This window comes from Cetorhinus maximus, chromosome 14, assembly GCF_964194155.1.
Source record: "Cetorhinus maximus chromosome 14, sCetMax3.hap1.1, whole genome shotgun sequence".
Taxonomy (NCBI): domain Eukaryota; kingdom Metazoa; phylum Chordata; class Chondrichthyes; order Lamniformes; family Cetorhinidae; genus Cetorhinus; species Cetorhinus maximus.
In genome coordinates, this window is record NC_135892.1 from 25975213 (window position 1) to 25998906 (window position 23694).

Consider the following 23694-nt stretch of genomic DNA (forward strand, 5'->3'; position numbering starts at 1 on the left):
TCCACGGTTCTTTCCCTCGTTGCGCCGTTATCAGGGCGCACTTACAGCAACTTGCTATGCAAAAAAGTTAAAACCTAAACCATGGGCACATCTAACTAACTAAAATCAATTCCAGATGTGGGTTGGATGGCCTACTGCAACAAAACTCGGCTAACAGTTTTTAAGGCACTTATTTTTTTTCTCCTAGGTTGTTCCTCCTGAAGCTTAGTTATTATCCCGGAGGGTTGTTAGACCAACAACCAAGGGATTGCCAGTCACCTCAAACGCACTCAATCCGCAGCCAACCACTCTTAACATCAAGGCTCTGAGTACCGATTCATAATAAGAACACATGCGCTGAAAACGGATCAGGCCCCGCTCAAACCAAACAGCTGCTCTCTAAGATTGCCGGAGAGGAAGGGGAATCGAGCCGGGGCAAGGGGGAAAGCAGTCACCGTAATAAACCCTGTCTTTTTAGTCTTGCATTATTTTCAGGATTGCCTTGTAATGCATCGCGAAAGAAGACAATCTTCCCTCACTGCTTGTAATTGACGACAGGAAGCGAAGAATGCCGCCTGGCGAATGTCTGGTCTCTCCCCAATCAGCAGAGGCTGAGCCGGCAGAGTGAAAAGCCCCTGCACAAGAGGCAGAAGTAAAGGAGCGAAGTTATAGATTTTGATCCCAGGGGTTTAGAACGCGAGCTTCTCATTTGGAACGTCCAAGCTGATGTTTGTTACAGTTTAGAACGTGGAACGCTGGATTTGGAACGTCCAGGCTGGTGTTTGATACAGTTTAGAACGTGGAACGCGAGAATTGCAACCTCTGACTGAGGTGCGCGCCCACACGGCAAGCGGGTTCTGCAAACAAGCCCTTCATTCCCAATAGATTGTCATGCTAAACACTTGAAACCATGGCCGACGTGAAAGTGAAGCAAGAAGCTGTAGATCCTGTGGGGCTGGAAAGCAGGTAAAGTTTGCATACATTCCGCAGCCCCCCTCCCCCTCCCCATGTTGCTCCCAACAGTTTACAAGACTGAAGAAAGGTCCTTGACCTGAAATGTTAACTCTGTTTCTCTCTCCACAGATGCTGCCAAACCTGCTGAGCATTTTCCGTTGTCATTTCAGATTTTCAGCATCTACAGTATTTTGCTTTTGACACAAATTTATAGTTCATTTAACATAATGAAATGTCCGAGGGCGCTTCACAGCCAGGAGCGTATATAAAAAAAAGTATGACACCGAGCCACATTAGCTCATCTCACATGAGGAGATGACCAAAAGCTCGATCAAAGTATTTAGGTTTAAGGAGCAAAGTTTTAAGGAGCATCTTAAAGGAGGAAAGCAAGGTGGAGAGTTGACGGCAGGGAATTCCAGAGTTTTGAGGCTTAGGTAACTGAAGGCATGGCCAGCAATGGTGGAGTAATTATAATCGGGGTAAGAGGCCAGAATTTGAAGGTAGCTTTGGGGATAAAAAAAATGAGCAAATTGAGATAATTAATATCAGCAGAAGAAAACAAGTATTGGAGACACATAAAGAGCTATAAAACTAAAATCAAACAAATCCTTGGGACCTGATGGTCTACAGCTTAGGGTTCTAAAAGAGATAAAAACTAGGAGCAGGAGTAGGCCCTTCGATTCATTATGATCATGGCTGATCATCCAACTCAATAGCCTGCTCCCACTTTCTCCCCATACCCTTTGATCCCTTTCGCCCCAAGAGCTATATCTAACTCCTTGAAAACATACAATGTTTTGGTCTCAACTACTTTCTGTGGTAACGAATTCCACAGGCTCACCACTCTCTGGGTGAAGAAATTTCTCCTCATCTCAGTCCTAAATGGTCTACCCCATATCCTCATACTGTGACCCCTGGTTCTGGACTCCCCCGCCATCGGGCACATCCTTCCTGCATCTACCCTGTTTAGTCCTGTTAGAATTTTATAGGTTTCTATGAGATTCCCCCTCATTCTTCTGAACTCCAGCGAATATAATCCTAACTGACTCAATCTCTCCTCATATGTCAGTCCCGCCATCCCAGGAATCAGCCTGGTAAACCTTCGCTGCGCTCCCTCTAAAGCAAGTACATCCTTCCTCAGATAAGGAGACCAAAACTGCACACAATATTCCAGGTGTGGTCTCACCAAGGCCCTGTACAATTGCAACAAGACATCCCTGCTCCTGTACTCGAATCCTCTGGCTATGAAGGCCAACATACCATTTGCCTTCTTTACTGCCTGCTGCACCTGCATGCTTACCTTCAGCGCGGATATAGTGGATACACTGGCCACGATTTTCCAAAACCCTTAGATGTGAGAATGATCCTATTAGATTGGAAGTTGGCAAATGTAATACTGCTTTTCAAGAAAGGAGCAAGAGAGAAAACTACAGGCTGACATCAGTCATTAGGAAAATGCTGGAATCTATTAGGGAAGTCTTAACAATGCTCTTAGAAAAGCATAGTCTGATTAGAACAAGTCAACATGGTTTTGCTAAGGGGAAATCCTGTTTGACAAATTTATTAAAGTTTTTTGAGGATGTAACTAGTAGGGTAGCCAAAGGGGAACCAGTAGATGTAGTATACCTGGATTTCCTAAAAGCATTTGTTTAAGGTGCCACACAAAGGGCTAATAGGCAAAATAAGGGCTCGTGGAGTTGGGTGTAATATATTAGCATGGATAGAGGATTGGTTAATGGTTGGGAAGCAAAGAGTAGGCATAAATGGGGCATTTTCAAGTTGGCAGGCTGTGACTTGTGGATTGGGCAAGGATCAATGCTGTGGCCTCAACTATTTACAATATACACTAATGACTTAGCGTGAAAAATATTATTTTAAATATTTTTGGGGAATATTGTGTTATTCTGTGAAAAAGGCTGTGTGTGTATGATTTAATTAAGCAGGGCAGAGATTAATAGATAAAAACAAAAAGCTACTGCGGATGCTGGAAATCCAAAACAAAAACAGAATTACCTGGAAAAACTCAGCAGCTCTGGCAGCATCGGTGGAGAAGAAAAGAGTCGATGTTTCGAGTCCACATGACCCTTCAACAGAACTGAAGTATAGTTAGGAGAGGGGTGAAATATAAGCTGGTTTAAGGTGGGGGGCGGGGGGAGAGAAGTTGAGGGTGGGGTGGTTGTAGGGACAAGCAAGCAGTGATAGGAGCAGATAATCAAAAGATGTCACAGACAAAAGGATCAAAGAGGTGTTGAAGGTGGTGATATTATCTAAGAAAAGTGCTAATTAAGAATGGATGGCAGGACTCTCAAGGTACAGCTCTAGTGGGGGTGGGGTGGAAAGACTGACAAGGTATTTAGTTGTAGATTTAAAAATAATGGAAATAGGTGGGAAAAGAAAAATCTATATAAATTATTGAAAAAAAAACAAAAGGGAGGGGGAAGAAACGGGGTGGGGATGGGGGGAGGGGGAGTTTAAGATGTAAAGTTGTTGAATTCAATATTCAGCCCGGAAGGCTGTAAAGTGCCTAGTCGGAAGATGAGGTGCTGTTCCTCCAGTTTGCGTTGGGCTTCACTGGAACAATGCAACAAGCCAAGGACAGACACGTAGGCAAGAGAACAGGGTGGAGTGTTAAAATGGCAAGCGACAGGGAGGTTTGGGTCTTTCTTGGGGACAGACCGCAGGTGTTCTGCAAAGCGGTCGCCCAGTTTGCGTTTGGTCTCTCCAATGTAGAGGAGACCGCATTGGGAGCAACGAATGCAGTAGACTAAGTTAGGGGAAATGCAAGTGAAATGCTGCTTCACTTGAAAGGAGTGTTTGGGCCCTTGGACGGTGAGGAGAGAGGAAGTGAAGGGGCAGGTGTTAATAGAGACAGGTTGTCTGGGGGGTTTAAAACATGAAAAGGATTGAGGTGCTAGGTTTGAGGTACAGGTGAATAGGCTAGATCTAACATTTGCATTTTTAGATAAGTGGAGAATTTGAATATCAAAGGGGAGTCAGAGGTGAAAAGAGACATGTTTGCATCTTGCAGGAGTACCATAGGTAAAATAGCCATAGATAAATATATGTGGGATGTTATATTTTATTGACCCGAAAGCAAACACAAGTTGAAAACATGAAAGGTCTTATATTTGGAGGGATTTAAGTTTCAAAGAGGTGTGAAAACAATGGAACCCAAGATGAAAAGGAGAAACAATATTTTAGAGTTGTTGTGGAGAGAGAGGGGGTGGTGCTGCTGGAGCTCTTTGAGTGGTTGGGCTGTTGAGCTGTGCTGTGTGAGATGTAGCAGCTGGAGCTATAGCTAGAGCTTTGGCTGAGAGAAGATGCAGTTTGAATCAACCATCCAATCAAACCAGAGAAGTCTAGGATCGCAAAAAGCAGTTTTATTCTGAAGTTTGGATTTTCACAGCAGAGTGGAAGAATGTTACAGGTCATGTGGTATGCCTTTATTGAAGCTACAGCTGTTTGCCTTGGGTAATATTACTGGATTTTTAACAAGTTAAACATTTATAAGGAAATGTTGCCTGGAAGATGTTTAGTTGTGGGCCTGACGAAGTAGAGAGTCTTTTTGGGGAAATGTTTTGTAAGACTAAGTTTAACTGTATATCTGTAACCTTGTGTGCTTAAGTTTTCTTTTATTCTTGTTCATAAAACTTTTCCTTTTAATTTTTAAAATCCATAAAGTGTGACTGGACTCCTTACTGCTGAGATCAGTATGTCCTCTTCTCGTTTTCAGAATACAAAAAAAAGGCTATGGCCCATAAGTCGAGTTTTCCTCTGAGATTTGGTTTGCGCAGCAGTTAAGACTGGATGTGGTCATAACACTTAGACAAAGAGACAGAGGGTAATGTATCTTAGTTTACTGATGATACAAACCTAGTTGGAAACGTAAGCTGGGAGGAGGACACAGAGAGGCTGCAAAGAGATATGGACAGGTTAAGCAAGTGGGCAACAAGATGGCAGATGGAGTATAATGTGGGTAAGTGTAAGGTTATTGACATTGGTCATAAGAATAGAAAAACAATACTTTTTGAAAGGCGTGAAACTTGTAAATGTTGCTGTTTGGAGAGATTTGAGTGTGCTTGTGCAAGGAATGCATGCATGTAGGGCAAGCAATTAGGCAGGCAAGTGGCATGTTGGTGTTTATTGTAAGGGGATTGGAGTTTAGGAATAAATAAGTCTTGCTACAATTGCAGAGGGCTTTGGTGAAACTACATCTGGAATACTGTGTGAATATTTTTGCGTCCACATTTTATGAAAGAATGCACTTGCATTGGAGGCGGTACAGCGAAGGTTGACTAGGTTGGTCCCTGGGATGAGAAGGTTGTCATAAGATAAAATGAGTAGATTGGAGTTATATTCCCTGGAATTTAGAAGAATGAGAGGTGACCTCATTGAAATCTATAAGATTCTGAAGGGGCTGGAGAGGGTTGATGCTGAGAGATTGTTTCTGCTGGTAGCGGAATCTAAACATGGGAGCACAGTCTCAGGATAAGGTGCTGATCACTTAGGACTGCGATGAGGGGAAATTTCTTCACTCAGAGGGCTGTGAATCTTTGGAATTCTCTACCCCAAAGGATTGTAGATGCACCATTGTTGAATACATTTAAGGCTGGGATAGAAAGATCTTTGGCCTCAGTAAATCAAGGGATATGGAGAATGGGCTGGAAAATGGGAGTTGAAGCCCGAGATCAATTATGATTGTATTGAATGGTGGAGCAGGCATGATGGGCCATATGGTCCACTCCTGCTCTTATTTCTTGTGCTTTTGAGCACAGATATCTCAGAGAATTGTGGAGTTGGAGGAGACTACAGAGTTAGGGGCCAGATCAGGAGGGATTTGAAAGTAAGGATGATAATTTTTAAATCAGTAAGTTGCAAGGCCGAGAACAAAGGCTTCAGTCTTTCCAATTTTCGTTTGGAGGAAATTTCTGCTCATCCAATATTGGACATCTGATATGCAGTCTGATAATTTAGCAACATTGGAGGATTTGAGAGAGGTTGTGGTGAGGTAGAGCTCGGTGTCATCAGCATGCAAGTGAAAACGAATGCTGTGCTTATGACTGATATCGCCGAGGGACAACATTGTAAATAAGAAATAGGAGGGGATCTTGGATAGATTGTTGGGGAGTACACATGAGGTAACTGTGCAGGATCAGCAAGAGAAGCCATTGGGAGGGGGACACAAGAGGTAACTGTGCTGGATCAGCAAGAGAAGCCGTTACAAATGATACTCTAGCTACAATTACATAGAGAAAAATGGAACCACATAAGAGAAGTCCCATCCACCTGGATGACAACGGGGAGCAATTGGGGGAAGATGGTGTGATCAACTGCTTCAAAGGCTGCAGACATTTCAAGAAGGACGAGGCGGAATAGTTTACCTTTGTCACAGGCACATAGGATATGATTTGTGACTTTAATGAGTGGTAATGGCTATTAATGTAACACTGTATGGCTTAATGATACGGACAAATGTTTAAGAGTACGATATAACTAACTAGTTGTAGGTGTACTGCGTGTTGTTTTCTTGCTGCTATGTCCATGTGGTTTCTGTGTTGCAGTGACAAAGGATAAGCAGCATAAGTAGCTGAACTGACATTACAGAATCTCAAATGGTTTCACCACAGAAGGAGGCCATTCAGCCTGTCGTGTCTGTGCTGGCTGTCCAAAGTTCTGTATTTGGTATAAGGTGCACTTCCAGGAAGTGATTTACACTGATTTGCCTTGCGTCAGTTGTAATCAGCTTGACACTAACTTTGTAAATGTCTAATTTGAAAAAAATTACACAGATGTAACATATTCAGAGTTGACCAGCCAAACCAACTGTAGTTTTGTGCAACAAAAACAGAAAATGCTGGAAAAACTCAGCAGGTCTAGCAGCATCTGTGGAGAGAGAAACAGAGTTAATGTTTCAAGTCCGTATGACCTTGAAAAGTTAACTCTGTTTCTCTCTCCATAGATGCTGCTCGACCTGCTGAGCTTTTCCAGCATTTTCTGGTTTTGTTTCAGATTTCCAGCATCCGCAGTATTTTGCTTTTATCTGTAGTTTTGTGCATGTGGTTAATGAGGTAATCATGGCCCCCCTGCGTGTTATTGCCATACGCTCTTGTGATGGAACAGGGAACAGTATAATATATTTGTGATAGCTTTGCATTGAGAAATGTAGTACCAGAAGTGGTACTCTACACCAATGATAAAAACAAAAAACTACTGCGGATGCTGGAAATCCAAAACAAAAACATAATTACCTGGAAAAACTCAGCAGGTCTGGCAGCATCGGCGGAGAAGAAAAGAGTCGACGATCGTGAGGACTCGAAACGTCGACTCTTTTCTTCTCCGCCGATGCTGCCAGACCTGCTGAGTTTCTCTACACCAATGATCTACCCTAGGTTGCCTCCTATTTCATATCTACAATGTTGCCCCTTGGAGACATCATCTGTAAGTGTTAATTTTCTCTTGTACTCTGAAGACACCCAGCTTTATTTCATCACCACCCCTCTTAATTCCTCCAATATTGCTAAATTATCAGACTGCTTATCTGACTGGATGAGCAGAAATTTCTTCCGATTAAATATTGGGAAGGCTGAAGTGTTCTTGAGGTGTCTGGAGCTAATACTTACATATTATGGAATCTTATCACTTGAAGGAGACCACAGGTATTTGTTACTTCTGCTCAATTATTCTTTCTCTTTTACTCCTAGGATTTTAGAACTCTGCCAGCAGTTCCCACAAGGAATTACAGACCAGGTTATTCAGAATGACATGCCACACGTGGAGCCGCAGAAGAGGGCGATGGCCATCAACAGGCTTCTCTCAGTAGTAGGTCATTTAATATTCATAATAAAAGACTTGTATTTATATAGTGCAATTTTTGACTGCTGGACATCCATAAGTGCTATTGAGTCGATGAAATATCTTTTGAGGTGTAGTCGCTGCAGTGTAAGGAATGCGGCAGCCCAATTTACACACAGCAAGGTCCCACAAACAGCAATGTGATAATAACCAAATTATATATTTTGGGTGTTGGTTGAAGAATAAATGTTGGCCAGAACCCTGAGATGAACTTCCTACTATTTTTTTTGAATAATGCCTTGGAATCTCAAACATTCACCTGAGAGGGAAGACAGGGTGACATTTAGCATCTTGTCTGAAAGGTCAGGGTTTCCTTATAGTGTTGCACTGGAGCGTCAGTTTTGATTGTGCTCAAGTCTCTGGAGTGGGATTTGGACTCATATTATCTTAAGAATTTGTTCCTGCTATCGTGTTCGTGGTAGTGTCTTCTTTGTGTTTAGTCTTGCACTTTTATCAATTATGCATTGAATTGCTAGATATCTCCACCATCTACTTGAATTTTAGAATGTAGCTTCCAAGGTTTTTAGAGACAGTAGTTTGCATATATAGTGCATGACAAATGGACACAGAATGTATTTTTAAAATTATTTTATGGGATGTAAGCATCACTGGAAAGGCCAGCATTTGTTGCCAATTCCTATACGTTCTTGAGGAAGTAGTGATGAGCTTTCTTCTTGAACCATTGCAGTCCAACTTGTGTAAGTACACCCACAGTCCTGTAAAAAGGGAGTTCCAGGATTTTGACCCAGTGACAGTGAAGGAAGGGCAATATAGTTCCAAGTCAGGATAGTGTGTGACTTGGAGGGGAACTTGCAAGTGGTGGTGTTCCCATGCATCTGCTTCCTTTGGCCTTCTAGGTGGTAGAGATTATGAGTTTGGAAGGTGCTGTCAAAGCAGGCTTGGCGAGTTAGTTGTGAAGTTCACAACTATTCAATTGAGTTCTATGTTCTGTTAGTATTTTGTGCAAATTGTTTGGGTTTCATAGTTTTAAAAAAGGAAAAGCCAATTTGTCAAGTGAGTGGGGGAAAAATGCTTCATTTCGTAGCTTGAAGAGCACAACATGTCAAAAGTATTTAATTCCGGTAATATTGCTGAATAGCTTAACAGTTCTGTTGTAGCAGCAAAACTTGATTATTCTTCTTCCTGTTTTGGAAGTAAAGTCATTCTGTTATTGAATCATTTCAGGGCCAGTTGGATCTGCTGAGGGGTACTTCTGGTCTCCTTTATCGAATAAAGGATATCCAAACTGCAAGGTGAGCAGCTTCAGTGACTTCTTTTGATCTTCTGTGTACCTACGAGAACACCAGCTTTGCATCACTCTGGATCTTCGGATTGTGGAAAGTACACAGGAACAGGAGGAGGCTGTTCCACCTTTCAGTTAGATCATAGCTTATCTGTACCACAACTCCATTTTCCTACCTTTGCTCCATTTGTAGTTATGTACACGTGTATATTAGGGCAATTGGAGGGTGTGCAGGGGTGGGGGGGTGGGTGGGGGAGGTAAAAAGACCAATTGTTTCTCTTTGTTCTCTTTAACAAACATCAGGTTTAAAGCTGTGAAGGGAAAACTTAGGGCAGATGTTAGGAAGCATTTCTTTACACTGAGATTGACGAGCATCTAGACTGGATTACCAGGGATGATTGTTGGGAGCATTTATCCAACGCCTAGTAACTGCAATAGAGAGATGTTCGGGGAGATTCAGGAATAGTGAAATCAAATGCAATCTCTGCATTGCAAAGATTTTTTTTCCCCCTATAGGGTATTGCCTACTTGACAAATTGCCTTGCCATCTCTTCCTCCCATCATCTCACTTGCCATTTGGCAGCAGAAAGGGTGGACACAGAACCTGTTGTTACCTCTTGAAACTGTCATGGGATATGTGAAATGCCTCGTACATTTTAAGGGACTATGGTGGATAAATTCTGTTGAGATTCAATTTGACCATGATCAAATTGAATGAGGGGCTGAATGGCCTACTTCTTTTCTTATGTGTCCTCTAACATTCCCCTTCAACTGCTGGGAGTCACTGCAGGCTCTACCCCTATTTGACATTCCACGAAGCTTTGTTCCTATTTTGTGCCAAACATTTTTCCCCCTATTAAAACTCCAGTCCAAATCTCTCAAAAAACTTGAATATGGCTCCTTTATGCAGAGTAGCTCTTCCACCACTTAACTTGCACTCTTGGAGAGTGAATACAAGAATATGTTTGCCTAAGGCAATCTGTCTGACTCATGTCTAGGCTCCAATTTCTCTCCTATCATTTCTTGCCTCTCTGCTTCACCATTGCCACTTTCAATAGGGCTTCTCTCAACATTCTGCTCTTGATTCCTTTTACATGTCATCAGTCACCCTCTCCCTGATCCCCCCTTCTCCGCTGCATTCATTCTAAGAGTTGCCTCACAATCTTACACTTTGACTCTTTCTTTCTGAGGATCTCAAAACCTCTTGCTGTTCTCAATCCTTCCGCCATCATCATCCTTGAACTTTTACACCCAGACTTGACATCAAGTAACCACAACTTCTTCACGTATCGACTTCTATCTTGCTCTTTTTAACCCTGGTGTCCTACATTCTGTGCCATGAAGTGGGGATAGACACAAGGTTTGATCTGTGTTGCCAATTATTTTTATATCAAATCGAAAAAGGCAACAGTCCAGAGTGTTAATTCCCTAATGCCCTGCATTACTGCTCCTTTTGTGAGAACTTTTAACTCCAAGTTTAGAGTTACTGCTGTCTTTAGTGCACTCTTAATTAAATGTGTGAATTTGTTTTTTTTTAAAAACAGCAAAATGAAGGGATCTGACAATCAGGAAAAACTGGTTTATCAAATCATAGAAGATGCTGGAAATAAAGGTACAGTAACTAAAATCCTTCAAATTAATTGACAAACAGTTCAAAATCCTCTCATAGAATTGTTTTCCTAATTTCTTCATTGTTCCTTTTACTTCATATGCCACCCCAACACCGCTCCCCCCCCTCCCCCCACCACCAGACCCAGCTCCCGTCCCTCCAGCTGGGACTTCCTCTTGCATTGAGTGTTGCACACATTGATCCCAACTCATGGATGACCCAGCAGAATGCCAGCAGGTCCCTGTGATCCAGACTGGATGAGCACAGATCTGAGCGGTTTATGTCTGGATGTGAAAGTACATTTCCATTCTTTATGTTCTACCTTTGAATCTCAAATGTACCTAAGAGCATTTGCTGCTCGATTACAATGATGGAAGCACATCATAGAGAATGTCATGTTTTTCAGAGACACTTTAAAAATATTTAATTTCCACTAAGCCACCTGCTTTCTCCCATCCTTTTGTACAGTGGTTATGGAAGGAGGTATTGCACGGGACTTATCCATCACCCCCCTCCCCCAGCCCCAAACTTCATTTATCTTATTATCTTTTCTTCTGTACAGAAGAACATTGTGCTACTGCAGATGTAAAATTTTTTAAATTCTAGTTGAGTCTTTCATATGAAGAGAAAGGTTTGCATTCATACAGCACCTCTCACAACCTCATGATGCCGCATTGCAGCCAATTGAGTGCTTTTTGAAGTGAAAGCACTGTTCTAACATAGTAAGCACAGCAACCAGTTTGTACACAGCCAAGGTCCCACACAATCTATTTTACAGTGATGTTGGCTGAGGGATATATATAGGAAGACTCCCTTGTTCATCTTCAAAATGGTGCAGTAGGATCTTTTTGGTCCAATCAAGGGGGCAGATGGGCCTGGGTTTAAGGTCTCATCCGAAAGACAGCACCTGTGATAGTACAGCGTTTCCTTGACTACATGGTATATCAGCCTAAATTATGTACTCAAGTCACTGAGCCCATAATCTTGTAACTTGGAGGCAAGAGTGCTACCCACTGAGTCCCAGCTGACACTGATGAGTCATAGAGGTCTACAGCACAGAAAAAAGGCCCTTTGGCCCATCAAGTCTGCGATGGTCAAATAAGTACCTAACTATTCTAATCCCATTTCCAGCACTAGGCCCATAGCCTTGTATGCCATGGCATCACAAGTGCACATCCAAATACTTCTTAAATGTTATGAGGGTTTCTGCCTCTACCACCCTTTCAGGCAGTGAGTTCCAGATTCCCACCATCCTCCTGGGTGAAAAAAGTCTTCCACACATCCCCTCTAAACTTCCTGCCCCTTACCTTAAATCTATGCCCCCTATGGTTATTGATCCTTCCACCAAGGGGAAAACTTACTTCCTGTCTACCCTATCGATGCCCTTCATAATTTTATACACCTCAATCATGTACCCCCTCAATCTCCTCTGCTCCAGGGAAAATAACCCCAGTCTATCCAATCTCTCCTCATAACTAAAACTCTCCAGCCCAGACAACATCCTGGTAAATCTCCTCTGCACTCTCTCTAGTGCAATCACATCCTTCCTATAATGCGGATTCCAGAACTGCACGCAGTACTCCAGCTTTGGCTTAACCAGCGTTTTATACAGTTCCAGCATAACCTCCCTGCTCTTATATTCTGTGCCTCGGCTAATAAAGGCAAGTATCCCATATGCCATCTTAACCACCTTACCTACCTGTCCTGCTACCTTAAGGGACCGGTGGACATGCAAACCAAGGTCTCTCTGATCCTCGGTACTCTCCAGGGTCCTATCATTCATCTTGTATTCCTGTGCCTTGTTTGTCCTGCCCAAGTGCATCACCTCACACTTATCCGGATTAAATTCCATTTGCCACTGATCAGCCCATTTGACCAGCCTGTCTATATCCTCCTGTAGTCTAAGGCTATCCTCCTCACTATTTACAACCCCACCAATTTTCGTGTCATCCGCGAACTTACTGATCAACTCTCCTACGTTCAAGTCTAAAACGTTTATATATACCACAAACAGCAAGGGATCCAACGCCGATCCCTGTTGAACCCCATTGGACACAGGCATCCAGTCACAAAAACACCCCTTGACTATCACCCTCTGCTTCCTGCCGTTCAGCCAATTCTTTATCCAATTTGCCAAATTGCCTTGGGTCCCATGGGCTCTTACCTTCGTTATCAGTCTCCCATGCGGGACCTTATCAAAAGCCTTGCTGAAGTCCAAGTAGACTATGTCAAATGCATTGCCCTCATCTACACACCTGGTCACCTCTTCGAAAAATTCAATCAAATTGGTCAGAGATGACCTTCCCTTAATAAAACTATGCTGACTCCTTGATTAATCCCTGCCTCTCCAAGTGTAGATTAATTCTGTCCCTCAGAATTGCTTCCAATAGTTTCCCCACCACTGAGGTTAGACTGACTGGCCTGTAGTTCCCTGGTTTATTCCTTCCTCCCTTCTTGAATAATGGTACCACATTGGCTGTCCTCCAGTCCTCTGGCACCTCATGTGGCCAGAGAGGTATTGAAAATTATTGCCAGTGCCCCTGCTATTTTCTTCCTTGCCTCACTCAACACCCTGGGATACATTTCATCCGGGCCTGGAGATTTATCTACTTTAAAGCCTGCCAGACCACTTAGAACCTCCTCCCTTTCTATGCTAATTGCTTTAATTATATCACAGTCCTGCCTGATTTCCATGCCCACGTCGTCTCTCTCACTTGTGAACACCAACACAAAGTATTAATTTAGAACCCTACCTATGTCTTCCAGCTCCCCACACACATTACCACCATGGTCCTTAATGGGCCCTGCTATTTCCCTAGTTATCCTCTTACTCTTAATGTACTTGTAAAATAACTTTGGCAGTTAAAATGAAGGAAAATCCAATGTTTTTTCATGCACCTTTTTGGTCTCCTAATTTCTTTTTTAATTTCCCTCCTACACATTCTATACTGCTGTAGGGCTTCTGCTGTTTTGAGCCCTCGGTATGTGCCATAAGCCTCCCCTTTTCTCTTTATCCAATCCTGTATATCCCTCATCATCCAAGGTTCTCTGGATTTGTTGGTCCCATCCTTTATCTTTACTGGAATATGTTGGTCCTGTACTCTCCCTATTTCCTTCTTGAATGAGTCCCACTGCTCTGGTGCAGATTTACATAAAAGTAGTTGCTCCCAGTCCACTCTGGCCAAATCATATCTGATCTTATTAAAATCGGCCTTCCCCCAACTTTAGAACTCTGATTTCTGGCCCATCTTTGTTCTTTTCCATAACAACCTTGAATCTAAAGGAGTTATGATCACTATCTGCAAAATGTTTCCCCACTGATACTGAGATTCCGTAATACTTGTTACCCAATAAAATTGCAAGCTGATCTCTGTACATCTCCTAAAATTGTAATAACTGGAAAATGTGAACCTTGGTTCTTATTTCGACTAAACCAGTGCAACTTAAAATTCATCGTTGAGTTCCAGTGATCTGAATTGATTTTTTGTAGGTATATGGAGCAGAGATATTCGATACAAGAGCAACCTCCCACTAACAGAGATCAACAAAATCCTCAAGAACATGGAGAGCAAAAAACTAATTAAAGCTGTCAAGTCTGTGGCTGTGAGTACATTAACATTTCCAAACCCACACACCAAGGAAACTGCCAAACTTTTCCACCTTATCAGGCTGCACCAAAATGCAAAGCCTTGAGACTTTTTTTTAATTCATTTGTGGGACGTGGGCATCACTGTCTAAGCCAGCATTTATTGCCCATCCCTGATTGCCCATGAGAAGGTGGTGCTGAGCTGCCTTCTTGACCTGCTGCAGTCCATGTTGTGTAGGCACACCCACAGTGCTGTTAGGGAGGGAGTTCCAGGATTTTGACCCAGCAATAATGAAGGAATGGTGAAATATTTCCAAGTCAGGATGGTGAGTGGCTTGGAGGGGAACTTCAGGTGGTGTTCCCATGTGTCTGCTGCCCTTGTCCTTCTAGATGGTAGCGGTCGTGGGTTTGGAAGGTACTGCCTAAGAAGCCTTGGTGAGTTTCTGCAGTGCATCATGTAGATGGTACACACTGCTGCCACTGTTCGTTGGTGGTGGAGGGAGTGAATGTTTGTGGAAGGGGTGCCAGTCAAGTGGCTGCTTTGTCCTGGATGGTGTCAAGCTTTTTGAATGTTGTTGTTGCTGCACTCATCCAGGCAAGTGGAGAGTATTCCATCATGCTCTTGACGTGCCCTGTAGATGGTGGACAGTCTTTGGGGAATCAGGAGGTGATTTACTCACTGCAAGATTCCTAGCCTCTGACCTGCTCTTGTAGCCACAGTATTCATATGGCTAGTCCAGTTCAGTTTCTGTTTGATGGTAACCCCCGGGATGTTGATATAGCAGCTTTCAGAACCTCAACATCTCAAAGTACTTCACAACCAATTAAGTACTTTTGAAATATAGTCACTGTTGTAATGCAGGAAATGTGGCAGTAAAAATTGTGCTCAGCAAGCTCCCACGAATAGCAGTGTGATACATGACCAGATCATCTGTTTTAGTTGTTTGAGGAATAAATGATGGCCTGGGCTCTGGGTAGAAATCTCTTGCTCTTCAGGATAATGCCCTGGCATTTTTTATATCCACCCAAGAGGATATATAGAGCCTTGGTTTAATATCTTGTCTGAAAGACAGCACCTCCCGACAGAGCAACACTCTCTCAGTACTGCATTGGAGTATCAGTTTAGATTATAGGCTCAAGTCTCAAGCGTGGGACTTGAACCTACAATCTTCGGGCTTAGGGGTTGGAGCTACCCACTGAACTAAGGCTGATGTAGCTTTTCAGCTTTTGTTTGTTTTGTCCTAGTTTAGAATGAGTGGTGGGTTTCATTGTTCGTATATTTAAAGTGAAATGTTTAGCTTTAATTAATGGAGGAGCTGAGACACACAATGAAGCTTCCAGCAGCATTTTGGAGGAGAATCAAAACTGTTCTTACAGCACAGAAGGAGATCCATCCTCCCTGTGCCATTTCTTTGAAAGGGCTATCTAATTACACAACCCACTCTCCTGTTTATTCCCCATAAACCTGAAACTTTGTTCTGTTCAAGTATTTATCCAGTTTCCCTTTTGAAAGTTGCTTGAAAGTGTTGTTCTGACTGTTGAGGATGAAAGAAGAAAGCTGAGGGGAAAGTAATTTCAACATTTTTAAAAGTACTTCTGGAGGTGAATTCTTTGACAACTTAAAGTGCAGTAGATTCATTGAGATGAGAGAAGGGTTTTTCTACTTTCGTTATATGAAAAGTCACCCCAGAAACACCAAATACTTCTTAACACCTGGTTATGAGATCTACTAGACTGATTTTTGGTCACCTGAGGGATGGGGGTTGGGGGCTTGGAGAAAAACTTTCCAGAGATTTATTTCCCCCATTATTAACACTGGATTTTTTTTTAATTGTCTCTCCCGGAACGTTACATGAGCATTTGGTCAATTGTCATGAGTCTAGGGAGGCTTGATGGACTAGCTGGTCTTTTCCTGCCTGTCATTTCCTTACATTTTAATTTCTGGCTGATTTGCCTTTCCCTGGTACTTTTCTGTTTTTTAAATTTCAGATTTCCAGCATTGATGATAAAATTTCCAGGACAAGCCTTGTCTTGTGTCTTTTGCTGCACAGAGACGTTACAATATGGGTCTCTTACCCACTGGGAAGGCGGTGTAAGCTGGATGCTCAAACAGTGAGATCTGTTCCGCATCCTGAGGTGTCCCAATCTCAACAAGGGAACGTCAAAAACTAAGTTCATTACAATCTGTGTACTAGGCTGATATTGAATTTTGCACCAAAATACCTCTCAATTAGCGAGAACAGAAAAGGTAAACACTACTGTTTTGATGTTGGTCTAGCAATAGTGAGGTCATGAGATGAAACCCCACGTTGGGCAGTTGTGAGATTGAGCTTGGGAGGGGGAGAGGGTGGGAAAGACATAAGTTGTGGGCTGGCACTAGATAAATTACCATGAAACCAGTCGGATTATTTAAAATCCCACCTGATATATAATGTCCTTCAGGAACGTGGACCTGCCCTATGCGCCCACCTGCTCTGTGGTCTGGCCTTCATGTGACTCCAGTCTCACTCTGCATGGTTGGCTCTTAATGCCCTCTGGACAACAAGGGTTGCCTCTACAGTATTGCCCACAATCCCAGAAACAAGTATGACTGTCATTTTTCCTCCTCTCTTCCAGGCTTCAAAGAAAAAGGTATATATGTTATATAACCTGCAGCCAGATCGATCTGTGACTGGTGGAGCTTGGTATAGTGACCAGGATTTTGAGTCTGAGTTTGTAGAAGTGCTGAATCAGCAGTGTTTCAAATTCTTACAAAATAAGGTAAGGCATGGGGAATTGCTATTCTAATGATATTGTAAATTGTACAGCAGTGTCTGTTGTGTTACACCCCAAGGACACAAACATGAATAATTTCCCCTTGCCTTCCTTGAGGCTTTCGTCAGCAATGAAGTATCTCTCTAAATACAAAAGCTTTATTAATGCATGTTATCAGGAAGTACAGAACCTTATTTCACCTCCACTGTAGCTGCATTCTCTTATTGCTTCTCAGCTCCATTTCTTTACGTACATGCAAATTCCTCCCAATTTTTTTTTTCAAACTCTAATATCCACAAATCATGGTCAGTTCATAGTGCAATCTGAATCCTGAGTGAGTAAATTTGTCATCAGGGCAATGACAGGTATTTGTCGCTCAGTATCTCCTGGTCCATCCAGCCTGTCCCACACAATTCTGATGTCTGGTGCGTCATAATCCATACTCTGCTCACCCTACCTGAAAGTCGTGTGATCTGAGAGAAACACTTTATAGACCCAGGCCAAATTAAAAGGGGAGAGGTGGAGCAATCTGGGAAATTCTAATGTGATCAAAACTAGTACACGAGATCACTTCACTCTGGTAACTCTATGCAGAGCTTACCTGTTTTTTTGAGGTAATCTCCTCTCCAACAGATACAGGCCCAGCTCTCACTTCGAGGAATTCAGTGAAGTGAATAGGTGTCCATTGCACGAGCCGGCGGCTTTTCTAGCGGTTCCACTGTTCTTTGAGAAAAGAACTGCCGCCTGACATCTAAATGCTCATAGCTGAGTTTTCCAGCCTAGCTCCCCTGGTGTTCTCCTGTGTTATGACCCATGCAGTTGGTAAAGCTGAGTTATTTAAAAATCCCTGAGGGAAACTTTAAACAACTGTCATAACCTATATTTTCATTTGGTATGTTTGAGATGCAACTCTGAATTCAGGCATAAAACCACCAGTTCTCGAAAGGTTTTTATATCAAATTACATGAGACATTTATTAATCTACACAATTTAAACATATACCCATGGCTACAAATTACTACTATCATAACTTTTAACAAATTCCCAAACTAATCTCCACTAAGGCAACAGCGACCCATAGACTTTAAGCAGACACCCGGCAAAACATTTTCACCTTACAAATTCAAAATGAGGTTCCTTTCACTTTGGTTCCTTTGCGGACACAGTGTTAGGTTTACAGGCTTTGATGTTACATGCCTCTGCTGTGCACGCACATACTGCTGTTTATTATACCCAGCACATATCTTTGAATATAAATTCTCACTGTATCACCAGCCCATTTGAACTCCACCTCTTCTAACAATAAAACCCCTTTCATAGTACCAATTTTATTAATAATATAAACATTGCTTGGTTTCTGCTAGCTAGGTTCCAGATTTCACTCCCCTTCTTGAACACTCCCCTTCTTGAAAGCTCTATTCAACAAAATGCAAATGCACTCTACTGTTCACATCTCAAACTACTATACATCAAAGCACCCAGACTAGCTGTCTTTAATCCAATTAAGACACACCCACAGACTAAACCTCTATTTAAAAAAAAATAATTTCCAACAATATTATATACACTAATAGCTTCATGACGTGCTGCACAATGTCACAAGTGTTCAGTCTTTATTGTAAACCTATTTATACTTTGGTAGCAATGAATTTCTGTAGGGAATGCTCTGTGCTATTCTGTAGTAAGTGGGAAATTTGAATAATTGCATTGAAGATTATTCGACAGACATGATCACTGATTAAAGAAGGCAACCATATGTTCTCTACAGGCAGAGGTGGCTCGTGAAAGTAAACAAAGTCCTATGGTTCAAAGGAACAGTTCGTTTGCTTCATCTCATGAAGTCTGGAAATACATCTGTGAATTGGGTATCAGCAAGGTACAAGAATACTCTGTATAGTTGCGTATTCGAGTTGTGTCTTTGAGGGTCACGGTAAATATCTTTGCACCCTGCTCAGTTAGAAGATAACTAACTGGGCATCGAGGTTTCCGGCTCCTAGGATCCTGGCTAATCATGTGGTGTTGATGTTGGTTTTCTGTGGGGGAAATGTCTGGTCTCCATGTTGAATTTAGATAGGATATTATCATAACTATATTGCTCTTATGTTGAGGAATTATAGGATATTGTCATCCTTTATCTCTAATATAAGTTTGAGGACTAGGAAACATTGAAAACAGATTAATGTTCTTTGTTAAATCAAGTCAATGAGATGAAATACAACTCTTTACTAGCAGTGTATGAGTGATAGGTACCAATTGTATATTGCAAGGAATCCTTCAGGAGGTCACAAGGATGATTTCTTGACTGCTTATGCTAGCCTCGGCAAACTCCCACAAACAACCTTGAGATAATCACCAGATTTTGTGGTGGTAATGACAATGAAACTGTCAGCATTCACCATTACTCCACTGGAACTGACAGCAGAAATCCTGCAGTTCCTGAGAATGATTCTGTTCTTCCCCATGAGGGCACTATTGTAGCACCCCCTAGATTGCAATTGATGGGAAATCAGTTGAATTGACGAGAACTTCCTTGGGGTCTGGAACCAGAGGGGACAGTCTCAGAATAAGAGGTAGGCCATTTAGAACTGAGATGAGGAGAAATTTCTTCACTCGAAGTAAATCTTTGAAATTCTCTACCACAGAGGGCTATGGGGGTTCAGTCATTGAGTATATTCAAGACAGAGATCAGTCGATTTTCTAGATAGTAAAGACATTAAAGGATATGGGGATAGTGCAGGAAAATGGTGTTGAGGTAGAAGATCAGCCATGATCTAATTGAATGGTGGAGCAGGCTCAAAGGGCCACATGGCCTATTCCAGCTCCTATTTCCTATGTGCTTGCGCTGTTGGTCTTAATGTCAAAAGCTTTGATAAAGTTACACCTTGTCAAATGAGGTGTAAGAGAGCTTTAAACGATGTGATAACTTCATAATTACTGCTAAATTCTCTCCCTAGCCCTGAAAAAGCTAATTTTATAATTGTGAAATGTTAAATAAGTTCCACATCTTTTTTTAAAAAAAATTAAGTTTGTCTATCGTTGCTCCAGCTTCTACCTTTATCAAATCATCTCTATTTTACTATCTGAAAATTGAAATTAAAAGTGAGATTATTGTGTATAACTACCTGGGTTGCTGTGTCTGAATATTTCAATATGATTGGCTGCTTAACTGACATCGCTGCTGTTGCATACCAAATCATCCCCTTGATTTTACCTTAAATTTAAATGGCCATTGTGAAAAAGGACAACCATGCCACACATTTTGCTAGATCTTTGTGTGCAGCTTTAAGGACATTGAAGAGCACCATTGCTTTGTCACTGACCGCAAAATCACAGCCTACGTGTCTTATCGATGATTGTTGAGGAATAAATATTGGCCAGGAACAGGAGAAAACTCCCCTGCTCTTCTTCTCAAAAGTACCATTTTACGACCACTTGTGAGGACAGACATGACCTTGGGTTAATGTGTCATCCAAAAGAAGACACCTTTATCATTCCCTTAGTACTGCACTGGAGTGTCAGTCTAGATTGTGTGTGCAAGTGTCTGGAATCCTTCTTTTAAAATGGAAAATTTGCATTGGAACACCTTAAATTTCAGCTTATCAGGGAGAGCCAGCATATCTACCAAATCTGGTTAAATTTTTTTGAAGAGGTGCTAAAGTAGTGCACAGGGGAATGTCTATGGGTGTTATTTATATGGACTTCCAGAAAGCATTTGATACAAGTCCCTCGAGAGACTGTTAACTAAAGTTGAAGCTCATGGAATTGAAAGCAAATTATTGACCTGAGTAGGAAATTGGCTGAGTGGAAGGAGAAGGGGAGTAGGGATAATGAGTAGGTATTGTAATTGGCAGGATGTGACTAGTGGTGTCCTGCAGGGATCTGGGTAAGGGCTTCAACTATCCATCGTATAATTCACAACAAGCCACATATCCAAGTTTGCCAGTGACACCAAGATAGATGGCATTGTAAGCAGTGTATATGGAAGTGTAAAATTACGAAGAGATATTATAGATTAATGACAAAACTGTGGCTAATTGAATTTAAAATGGATAGAACAGGGTACTTTTTAAATGGGGCAGGAAAAGCTAGAAGCAGTGAAGGTCCAAAGAGACTTTGGGGTACAAGTACATAATTCATTATTTTCTGTAGCGATATGACATTTGATTTAAAAAAGCTAATGGAATGCTGGCCTTTATATCTAGAGGACGAAAATACAAGGGGATAGAAGTCATGCTTCAACTATACAAACCTGAAGTACTGTGAAAATCAGTTCTGTGCATCACACTTCAGGAAGGATATATTGACCTTGGAAGGACTGCAGCGTAGATACATTACAATGATATCTTGACTCCAATGGCCCAATTACAAGGAGAGATTACACAAACTAGGGTTGTATTCTCAGTAAGTTAAAATGTTAAGATATTAAGAGGAGCAAAGGGTAGATAGAAATTATTTTAGCTGAAGTACAGGACTGGGGGTCATAGTCTTAAAAACTAGACCCTGACCTTCAGGAGTGAAACTAGGAAACACTTCTACATGCAAAAGGTGGTAGAAATTTGGAACTTTATTCGGCAAATGGCAATTAATGTTAGATTAGTTAACTTTCATACTGAGATTGATAGATTTTTGTTAACCAACAGTATTAAGGGTATAGGCAAAGGCAGGTATATGGAGTTCAGGCACAGATCAGCTATGATCTCATTGAATGGCAAAACAGGTTCCAGGGACTAAGTGGCCTAATCCTGTTCCTATCAATGGGGCTTGAAATTATGACCTTGTGTAATTTGGCATTAAGCTGCAATATCCTCTAGTTTCATAGCTTGCTGGTGCTGTTGCTATAATGGAGAGAACTATAGTATTGACCCTGCTTTAAAGGAACTATTACTAATGGTTAATAGGTTGGATCAGTACTAAAGACGTCATTGCTTGTTATTGAAATGGCTGATGGGTTAAACCAAAATTACTCCAGCAAACATCTTGACATTTTTGACCAGTTGAGATTTCTGTTGTGTCCGAATATCTTTCCTATTGCATGGTGACTGAATAACTGAGATGCTTTTGCAATCTCAGGTGGAACTCTCTATGGAAGACATAGAAACTATTCTGAACACATTGATATATGATGGGAAGGTGGAGATGACTATCATAGCTGCAAAGGAAGGTACTGTCGGGAGCGTGGATGGGCAAATGAAGCTGTATCGAGCAGTTAATCCCATCATCCAGCCCACTGGCCTGATGAGGACACCTTGTGGAATGTGCCCAGTAAGTGTGATGTCTTCTGGGTTAATTGAGTGTGACCTATTTAATTTCATTCTTTAAACATCCCAGATACTCCATCCCACCTGGTAGGCAGTGGGGAGAGAGAAATTATTGGAGTTGAAGAGAACGTCTATTACTTCATCAATGTAGATTATTCCAAATACCCTAGTACCTTTACATTTAGCCATTGAGTCAGATCAGGAAGACACAGCAGTTCTATAGGCCTGAGTTTTGTAAGTGCATTTACTCTAAGGGTTTCTGTGGTTGATTCATTTCAGGTAATTAACATTTTCCCCTTTGCTGTATCTCTGTTAGGATTGGTTTGTGAGTTCAAGTTTTTATTTGTGTCTCCTCTTTTTGTATAGAAAGAGCTATCCAATTAGTCTCATAGCCCTGCAGATTTCCCCAATATAAATGCAAGTGTCTCTTTTAAAATATTCCCTATTGTTCAGTGCCACAAGAGTTAATTACACTTAAAGATTCTAAACACAGCATATAGCCTATTAAGCAGAAGGACTTTGCCTTCAGTATCAGGTCTATGCTTGATGCTGTCCCCCACTCAGCAGATTTGTAGGTTTTTGCTGCCACTGTATATTGATGTGTTCCATACTGTTCTGAAATGGGAGTTCAATTCCTTTTATTGTGGTGTTTTGCAGGTATTTGATGATTGCCATGAAGGTGGGGAAATCTCTCCAGCGACTTGCTTCTACATGACAGAGTGGCTAGAATTTTAACAAAGTTAACAAAGAAGGACGTTAGGGTTTGAGTGGTTCACCATTTAAAACTACAGGCTGTGCGCCTGAGAGGATTTCATCACACTACAGCACAGAAACAGGTCATTCGGCCCAAGTGGTCTATGCTGGTGTTTGTGATCCACACGGGACTCATTCCACCCCTCTTCAGTGAACCCTTCTATTATTTTCTCCCTCTTGCTGACCTAGCTTCTTCTCAAACAGATATTTAACGGAACTGAAAAACATAAAGATACCCAAAAATTGAAACTGAAGGGTATTGAATGTAGGACCTTGAAAACAAAAGCTGATTTTTTTTTTTCTCTAAATAACATTTAATTTATTTTGTATTCGAACATTTCTTGATTCAAATTTTATATGTAGAAAATCGTTGTGAAAACCTAATAAAATGTTTACTGTTCAAAAATAATTATCTAGGGCAGAATTTTTCAGTTGGCGTGTGGGGGCGGACCCGACACGCCGACGCGTAAAATGACGCACGATGACATCATGTGGGCATCTCAACGTCATCGCGCAGTCCCACAATATTTCGTTCGGCAGGCGCACGCCAGAGTCGGCTGCGCACCCACCAATATGTAAATGGCCTACTAAGGCCATTAAGAATGTAATTCATGTAATTAGTAACGCTGCCCGTCCAACCTTAAGGTTGGCGGGCAAGTGAAAAGCCCAAGTGGCCTTCGCATTTTTTAGGAAACCTTATCCACGA

General features: G+C 41.8%; 1 protein-coding gene across 1 annotated transcript; it reads left to right on the forward strand.

Annotated features, from left to right (window-relative positions):
• The first annotated feature begins 384 nt into the window (after positions 1-384).
• On the forward strand, positions 385-23397 carry polr3f (polymerase (RNA) III (DNA directed) polypeptide F). Its single transcript, XM_078556711.1, has 9 exons — positions 385-945; positions 7635-7752; positions 8971-9038; positions 10573-10640; positions 14128-14240; positions 16840-16983; positions 18746-18853; positions 22048-22239; positions 22893-23397. Exons 1-9 carry the CDS (start codon positions 890-892, stop codon positions 22968-22970), a joined length of 945 nt encoding a protein of 314 aa, XP_078412837.1. The 5' UTR covers positions 385-889; the 3' UTR covers positions 22971-23397.
• The last annotated feature ends 297 nt before the right edge of the window (positions 23398-23694 follow it).

Coding starts and splice junctions, on each gene's coding strand:
- polr3f (XM_078556711.1), top strand. CDS start 890: ATGGCCGACGTGAAAGTGAAGCAAGAAGCTGTAGATCCTGTGGGGCTG. Junction 9,039..10,572: donor AAGGATATCCAAACTGCAAG/GTGAGCAGCTTC, acceptor TTTTAAAAACAG/CAAAATGAAGGGATCTGACA. Junction 16,984..18,745: donor TCAAATTCTTACAAAATAAG/GTAAGGCATGGG, acceptor TGTTCTCTACAG/GCAGAGGTGGCTCGTGAAAG.